The 9034-nt window shown below is 39.5% G+C and overlaps 1 protein-coding gene across 4 annotated transcripts in view; it reads right to left on the bottom strand.

The window, feature by feature from the left end:
* Positions 1–202: 202 nt before the first annotated feature.
* The window catches only part of LOC127382222 (SAM and SH3 domain-containing protein 1-like), a 555361-nt gene continuing 546529 nt past the window's right edge, over positions 203–9034 (bottom strand). For all 4 annotated transcript variants that reach the window (XM_051613541.1, XM_051613538.1, XM_051613537.1 and 1 more), the window contains 3 exons: positions 5525–6660; positions 4846–4977; positions 203–4031 (listed from right to left, as the gene is read on the bottom strand). In XM_051613541.1, the coding sequence (XP_051469501.1) occupies positions 3771–4031; positions 4846–4977; positions 5525–6660 (1529 nt within the window). In that variant the 3' untranslated portion in view covers positions 203–3770. The remainder of the gene's footprint in view (positions 4032–4845; positions 4978–5524; positions 6661–9034) is intronic.

Genomic DNA, 9034 nt, shown 5'->3' with positions numbered 1-9034 from the left:
GATTCTCAGGACTTTTAGTATTTTTTTAAAAAGCTTTTTATCCTGCTGTAGATATATGTTGAGAGCGCTTACAAGGTGAGGAACTACAGGTTTGGTAAGCTGGAGGGACAGGGCCTGGGACACAAGCAAATAAATTAGAGAGACACTGCTACCAGATCAGTAAACAGAAGATCTGTTAGCTAAATTAAAAACAACCAAAAAAGAGAGAGACCAAGGAAATTTATTTACTTTTTATCTATGAACAGTATGACATATAATTATAGACAAGTTTTGATACACAGGAAAACCCTTTTGTCAACCTTTTTTTTTTTTTTTTTTGCTAAATGAAACAGCACAATAATCTTTACACATTCATATTTTGCTTTTTCTTTTTTTTTTTTTCTTTACAATACACAGCTTTCTTGGGTTGAAGCAAACTGCAGGACATATCGAGTACTGGTATATTACAGCTACTTACATCATTTAAGAACAGCAAATGGAGAAAAATAAGTTATTTAAATATTGATTTCATATACAGAAAGTGCAACTTTGTTAGTTGTTACATAACTTGCTTAACAGTTTTGATTCCCCAGAGGGTCAATTAAAGATAAAAGTATCTTGGACCAAAAGTATTATTTATTCTAAAAATAATACAGTACAACTGCACAGCTGTGACTTGGTGAATCGACCACTATTGCTGCTCTTAGAGATGATGACCTGTTGGAATAATGCAATGTTTCATGCTTCTGATCAAGCTCCCAAGTTTGCATCCGAAGGCAATGTCCTGGTTTGAGCCAGGATGAAGCTCAAACCAGGACAGGCAGGCTTGCCAGAGCACAGGGAACTACAGGGGTCAGTACCACCTGGGTGGTGGCAGAGGGTGGTCGATCGAAGCTTTCGGTTCTGATGGCTTTTGCTAATATTTTGGGCTTGCTGCTTCTATTGTTAAATAGCTGTTTCAGAGTGACAATGGTATAATCGATAGACACTTAACATCGTTAGCCTGAGCAGAGCGGATTAGGATTCCAGCAGCAGGTTTCTTTTGTGCTTCCCAAGAGTAGGTAAGTGAACTTTTGCTTAGAGCACTGAACAGTTGCAAGAAAATGTAAGAGATTAAGGCTCTCATACTGCACCACCTCACCTGCTCGGGGAACACCACAGGTCACTGAAACCACAGAAGGGAAGCTCAAACACTGAGAAGCTTAAGGCTTTTTTTCTTTAATTAAAATATAAACTAAAATTGTAATTCGAGTAAAACTGCAGAGCCAAGTCTTAAAAGAAAAACAAAGCAACTATTAAAACTCACAAATCTCAAAGTGCCCAACTCTAGTCCTGATGGGTGTGATTTAGTTTCCCAGGGTTACACAATCATTTAAAAATCACGGATTGGCACACAGATTCAGCTGATTCTCATAATTCTCCTTCTGTTATTAAGAAAGGGGAAAGTAAATAATATGGGAAAGCTTTATGTGACTTGTATTCCCTGCAATGTGAGGAAATCTGTTCCTTTTTTTATTGCATATAGCCAGCTTGGACTTTTCCCTTGCTCCAATATAGCTGCTGTCTACTTAACTTCTACTCAGTTCTGTCCCCTGCCAACAGTCCCAGCAAGTCCCAAATACTCCTTCCATCTCCTGCTTACTGACCGTTGCCATGTAAGCCTCAGAGAGGAACACACAAATCATCATTATTAAAATTACACCCAATTTCTTTTTAATAATTTTTTCTTCATTTTTTTAATTTTCACCTGTGCAAAGCACCTATGCTGTATGTTTCCTTACGCTGTCATATTAGAATATGCCGATGATCCACACACCAAGGAGAACATTACAGGAACATATCTGGAGGCTTTGCTTGAGAACAATTTCAAGTTGCATCAGTGAACTTGTTGCCTTCACATGATGCTGTGCAGGAGACAGTGGTGAAATATGAAATGAGGGAGGTAAACCTAACTCCTATCAATTCTACTAGAAGCCAAATTAATTATCATCTGTAGTAAAATTCACCTGACTTAAAACATGATCGTGAAAGAACTGTATATAGTAAGGGATCATGGACTAAACGCAATTTTGCATTCATCTGAGAACATTTTATCAGGAAAAGTGTCATTAGCTCAACATGAGGCTGAGATAACTGAGGCACCAAATTTTCAAGTGCCTTCTCTGTTTTTTTACAGTTAGTTGATGTCAGAACAGATGTTGGAAACAGCCACACATCCTGGTCTGTGCCCAGGTTTCTATACTACCTCCCTTTACCTACCAGAGCAAGGCTGCTCTGTCTTTCATGGAGTGTTTGTGCTACAAGAAGCTGGATGCACCATGCGTAGACCTCAAAGGAAAAGCTATTATTGATAATCTGTATTGGGTAAAATAAAAATTGGTCATTAACCACATATGCAAATGGAATATTTTACACTGATTTAGGCAGAAAAATACCATTACATCATGGAAAAATGGTTCACCACAAATGCCAGAACCCTGCTCTCTTCCAGTGGGAGGTAACATTAATACATAGTCATGAGGGGTATCAACTGTTGTAAAATCACAGTGTAATTCATAAGACTACATCAGATTATTATTTTTTTTATCGTCCGTGAAACGGAGTTACTGGATCTGATGATTTCTGTGGGACACAATTTGCTTTTTCAAGGTGTTTTGTCTACCACAAGTGAATTTTCATTTGCAGAAACCCACTGTTTGGAATTGCTATGGTCAGGATACCAAGTCAAAGCTGCAGCATAATGATTGACGATATAACACAGTACACAGAATATGATTAAAATTAAAAGCAGTTACATATATACAAGGCTGTATATCTCAGAACAGTTTAGTAACAACAGTAAATGCAGACTGTAGTGAACAAGAAGTTAGCCTGACAACCAAAATCTAGCATAACCCTGCATTTGTAAAAGCATCTCTACAACACGGAGTGTGTTATGATGAGCATTTTGTAGAAGCTACTTCAGCTGGAAATCACCCTCAGCACATCTCAAGGGTGAAGGTTGAAACAAGGCTTTAGAAACATGATTACAGGTAAGTGAACACTAGATAACTGCTTAAAAGCTTTTCTTAAGGCAAATAAAAAGCTGATTGCTAGAAAGCAGTTATAAAAATGACCTCAGCTCTGTACAAATAAAAATAAGCTTTTTGACTCTCCATGGGTTAGTTGCATTGGAGTGACATAGATGGACCATAGTGAAAACTAATTCCAGTCCATTAACTTTGGCCTAGCTAAAGGCTTTGTGGCGTATTGGGACCTACAACAAGCAACAGCGAAGATGACAGGGGGGTCTGTGGTTAGCTCTAAACTGCTAAAATAAACAAAAGGCATTTGCCAAACAGCTTCTACTGGAATTTTCATCTTGGCTTGTACCCGGTCTTTGGGACTGACTCCAGATACCTGGAACCTTAGAAGACCTCCAACCTAAGAAGCTCTCCATAGAAACAAGGGTCTACTAGTAGTATTACTTTCACAAAATTGCAGGGGTCCCTTAATTCAGCAAAGCTGTCTGATTCTCAGGCCAACCCTGTGCACTTTATGAGATAAGAATACATTACAGGGAAGTGAGCAGGGACGGAAGTACCACATCTATGTTACCTGGTGGTTGCTTATCTTCTCCTTCAGTTGCCAAAGACAGCAATAGAAACATTTCATATCCTCTGAAGAAGATATCTGCCTGTCCTTGGGAGCCACTTCCTTGATCCCTTTAGCTATGTGAAATAATTAGAGCAATACTGGTGCAGGAAGAAGCAGTGGATTTTCAACCAGGCAATGCCACACAACGGAGCATGTTAAATTGCCTCTGGATCAAGAGGTTTGAAGAGTCTTGCCGCTGCCAGGAGCTTGCTTATGTGCCTTTCCTCTGTGATGCCAGCTTCTTGAAGGTAAGTTTGTGACAGAGAAGGCACTTTGCTCAGTGTGTTGAATCCTGCTTCTGTGAGCAGGCTGGAATACATAGGTAGACCAATGGAAATCAGCCAGTCAGATACAGACGTGATAAGTCCCGGGGATACAGGTTTTCGGCAAATTTCAGTGAGCCCTCCACTTGGAATCTGGACAGTAAAGAAAAAAATAAATGCTTCATGTTTAATATAACTGCTTGATTCACAACAAAATCTCTCTCTTTTTTTCTTTTTTTTTTTTTTTCCCCCCCTATCTATAGCAGATGTTTCAACTTCTCTCAGGTCACATTGGTCAGTATAAGAGTGCTGTGGGTTGAAAGGCTAAGATCACTTAGCACAGGAGCAACAGTAACACTTTTGGCAATGCAGGTGCAGTGGGCAGTACCCAGCTGCTTGGGTGACCATCATGTGCCATTCTGAATTGGTTTGAAATCAATAAAAAACACTCAATGACAAGGAATTCAGGGTGATCCATTTCACTTCTCAGTAAGGCAAGAGAATACCAATTTTGCCTACTACCTCCTCCGACAGACCAAGTTCTCTTTTAAAAAGCCATGAAAGCTTTTGTGCGTTTCCCCTCCTAGTTTTGCTAAGGAGGAGTGGACAGTAGTATAGCTTAAGAAATGAAAAAGGAGTGTAAAACCTTTCAGATGTCAATACAGAAACATTTAACACATGCCACCCTTAGTGAGCAAGTTTCTGTTACCACTGCTTGCAGTCTGCTTAGACTTTGAAGACTGCTACTTAGTCAAGAGACATGGCTATTCACTCTTCTTTCAACTACTGACTGTCCTCCTTTGAAACAGGGAGAAGTACCTCCTGCCCCTGTAGTGGCCCTATATACCTTGTAGCTGCTGGGTGAATACAGGGAGCACCAGGACTTTGCACAAACCTCTCAACTCATCATCAGTCCTTTTTAAAGTCTGCTTATAAGTAAGAAAATTTGGTTTAGGGAGATACTCACTGCCATGCGATGCTGCTTCCTCAGCTGCTTTACCCGGATTTGGTCCATGTTTGTGGCAACATCCTTTACAGGCTGGTCTAAGTCTTCAGAGTACCTCTGTACCAAAGCCTCAGGAATGCCACAGCGACCATGCTGAATGTTCCCAGTCAGACACAAGGGAGAGAAGATAAAAGAAGACCAATCAATGCAAACATAAAGAGAAGTACACGATGGCAGCAAGAAGGAGCTATGCTTGAGATTGCATGAAAACTGATAAAGCAATCCCTAAAGGAAGGTCTGCACCTTATGGCTCCTTCCTTCCCCAAAAGATGTCCTAATCACTATGCTATCAATTTAGATTTTCTTGGAAGCATAAAACCTAATAATGACTTCTTTTCAGATCTAATTCCCCACAGTAGCAGAAAAAGAGACATTTTCACGCCCAGTGCCACCAAAGTACTAGTGGCCTGAAAATATGAAGGTTCAGAAGAAGTTTGGGATTTCTCAGTCCCCCCAGAAGAGTTACTTTAGACAAAAGGCCTGATAGTAAAGACAAACACAGTCAAAGAATGTCTAATGTCCCAATGATTTATGGTTTATCTAGGCTGGTTACTCATAAAATACGACAGATACAATAAACTAAAGAGTATCCCTCAGAATGCTAGTAGAATAAAATGTGGAAGCAATGTCCTTCACTTACCTTGTCAGAGTATGGTTCTTCAGTGAGATCAATGTCTTCAGACTGCAACTTGTTCTCAATTACCATTTCCAGATCCATTCCCCTGCTACAAGAGACTTTCCTTGCTGAAGCAGGACCGAGCTTTATCATGTGCTGCTGAACACTAGCAGTTTCTGGGAGCTCCGACAGCCAGGGTGGCAGCGGGCTAGGAGGGGTACTGGGCTCCTGTTCAGAAGATGTCCTATGGACAGGTACTCCATAACAATCAATGGGAGTGGATGAGCTGGTCTTTTTTACTGGCAAACATGGTGCTTCTAGACTTGAATGGCTCCCACTTGGGGTCGTGGGAGGAATATATAATCCATTAGAAAGGCGTTCTCGGCATTTTTTGGCAGGGACAGGTGGTGGCTGAGAAGGATTTTTTGGTTGCATTCTTGCCTCATTTATGCCTTTTCGCTCAGCTTCTAGACCTCCCTTGAGGACTGGAGCATAATCAGCCCGTGCAAGGTCATGAAAGCCTTTACTTCTTATTTCCAGAGGCGTTCTTGTTGCAAGATGCGCTGCTAAGGCAGGTGGAGCTTCACAGTTTTTCAAGGGGAACGGAGCAGGCTTTCCACCTGCAGTCTCCATTAGAGAGCAGTCCAATTCCTTTCCTCTTCCCTTCTGAGAACTAGCAGCTCCTTGACCCTGCTTAGGCATCAAGTCATCTACCATACAGCTGCCTGCATGAGACTGAGGGGGCAAGGCAGAGCCAGTTGCCTTTTTTGCTACAACCAGCGAATCCTGAGGAAAATAACCCACTTTCTGGCTAGCGTTCTGTAGGTTAGTATTGGATTCTCCCTGGAGATCATCCAGCGAGTGAGATCTTGGCCATGTATCCACATCTTGGGGGCCATCCAGAGTTTCATAGCTCCGACAAACAGCAACTGGTAAACTCCTACGGTTCTTCAGACCTGTAACAGCTGGAGGTTTGACAGAGCTCTTCAAAGCATGATGTGCACAGCTCAACCGGCTTTCCTTTTCCCCTTGCTGTAGAGTTTCTATTGACTTGGTCAGTGGAAGTGTGGGATAATTTGATAGCTGGTTTCTGCTGAAGTCCTTAAAGCTATGCTCACTTGCTGATTTTGAGGGCAGAAGACAGGTCCTTCGAGTTTTACCTAGAAGGAAATACACCACAAACTACCATTAAAAAAACCACAGAAACTCTGCAGAGTAAATAATAATTTCTAAATGCCTTTGAAACAAAATTATTTACTTAACTCTAAATGTACAAGAACTCAGTGCCATTTTAAGCTTATGAATTTGTGAGCTTCAGCTTTATTAATGAAGAACTGGTAAATGTGATCATGTAAGGAAAATACATTTAGAATACTTAATATCCTCCCAACTCCCCAGTTTGCAGGCATTTGAGGCTTGGCTTATGTAAATGTTTTCCAGTCTAGAAATATCCTACAGATAAAACTGATACCCTATTCCCATTATATAAGCTGGTTTGACTCAACACAGAAATAACCCAAAAGATCTACTGTTTTTTTTCCTACTTTTCTAATTTGTTTAGGATCTTGACAATTATATTCACCTTCCAATGAAGTTTACTAGATTGCTCAGGATCCTGTTTATTTATTTTAATTACAAAGTGTGCCAGTAGCGTTATTTCATCTTTTAAATGAGCAGCAAACTATATGCAAAGGCAAACTAGAGAGCAAAAAGGTGCTACAACACTGGTGTTGCACCAGTCCCTTTCTTTTAGGGACAGCAGATTTTAATGGAAAAAGGTCTTATACTACAAAATGGAGAAATGTTTCCAAAGGAAGTTTCAAGTGTGACTAGTCTTTGTGTTATTCTCATGTCATAGTGTTTTATTGAAGTGGAAGGTCTTAGAGTTGTGCTGTTTTATTATAACCACTTAAGATGAGATGACAAGAATAAACATGAACGACATGTTCTTTGTAAGCTTTATTTTGTAGTTCTATGAGATTATGCAGCACTGATTTCAAAAAGTGAAGTCCATAAAATCTGCTCAACAGAAAAATTCTGATCAAAGGGACTGAGCTCATTAGAGTATTCATTAGTATGAAATATAAGGTCACTTCTCAAATACTGCATACATATTTTAAAATTTCTTTTTGACATGACAGAAGTAAACGTCTCAAAGCAGACAGCACATCCTGAACAGTTACTGTTTTCTGAGAGACAGGAATACTTTCCCCTATGTATAATAAGATTTCTAAAATCAGGGTAGATAGATAGACAGAGTGAAACTTCTTTTGTCCAAGGAGAAAAAGCAAAATAAAGTAACAGATTAACAGATTAGGCTAAATGACATCAGAAGTGTGTAATAATAGGCAATGAATAGTTTCTGCTTAAAGGGCTGGTTACTTTTAGAGATCTGAGAAGTTCTGCTAACTTCATTAAAACTAAATTAATCTGGTATATTTTTAAGCAATTGCTACTTTCTTCTCATGCAGCTTGCTTTCAGAGGTTTATCCTGAAAGAACCTCAATGCTTGGTTTTTTAATAATACACACTGCTTGCTTTGACTATGACCTATTTAATCTGAAAAAGAAATAGCTTGCTTTCTCTCTTTCTGTTGCCTGTTTCCTTGCTCAAGGAGTTTATATAACAAAGTATCCATAAAACTAGCAAAGAAACTGGAGGTTACATTTGAAGAGAAATAAGGAAAAATTCCCCTCAAAACAAGTTGGTTGTGTTTACTGGCATGCCAGCAATGTTATTCCATCTAAAATCAAGGTGTGCCTAGAAGGATGAATGCAAGTGTACAGCAACTCCTTTATCAGAAGCTACATGGTTCACAGCTCAGCTCCAGCTAAGTATTAGCATTTCCACAAAATGATAAGCAAGACACACCACCTATTAAGCTGGCTCCCTTGCTACTACCTTGAGTTCAGATAGCTCAGAGAAGCAGCAGAAAAACTTTTCTGGGTGTACCTTTCCACGGAGCTAGGCCACTGCCTTCTGAAATAACTTACAACCACATTAAAAAGATGTGTAAGAAATGTTACATCCATTTTTTAGTGCCTTCAGGCACTAATGTCAATATGTAATGAGTATGGAAACGAGTGTTCCCTTTCATTATTCATATTTGCTAGTACATGTCCTACTTGTGCAGTAATTCACCATATTATCTGGGACTTGCTGTCACAGCTCACCTAACAGAATCTATGTACCTTCTTTTCAATCTGAAATATTGATCAGGAGTTATACTGGTTTTAGGAAAGCACACTCAGGAACCTCAGCACTGAAAGAAAAGTTGTGACAAATGCTATTACTGTGCAATATAAGCTCTTCCTGAGGCCATAAGTGTATGTAGTAAACAACATTTAATTTCTTTAGAAATGCAGTAAATTGAGTAAAAGCAGTAGCCTTGGAATGGAAAAAGGAAGAAATGCAAAATAGCATAATGAAGGAAAAAACCCAAAACAACAAATATTTTTTTTTTCAGAAAGTAAAATAAAATCTTCAGTTCATTCGAGCCCTGTTTTGCATTAAAGTAAAAACATGGAGAGAATG

Source organism: Apus apus, chromosome 3, assembly GCF_020740795.1.
Source record: "Apus apus isolate bApuApu2 chromosome 3, bApuApu2.pri.cur, whole genome shotgun sequence".
In the NCBI taxonomy this organism is placed as follows: domain Eukaryota; kingdom Metazoa; phylum Chordata; class Aves; order Apodiformes; family Apodidae; genus Apus; species Apus apus.
This window is presented reverse-complemented; position numbering and strand designations above follow the sequence as displayed.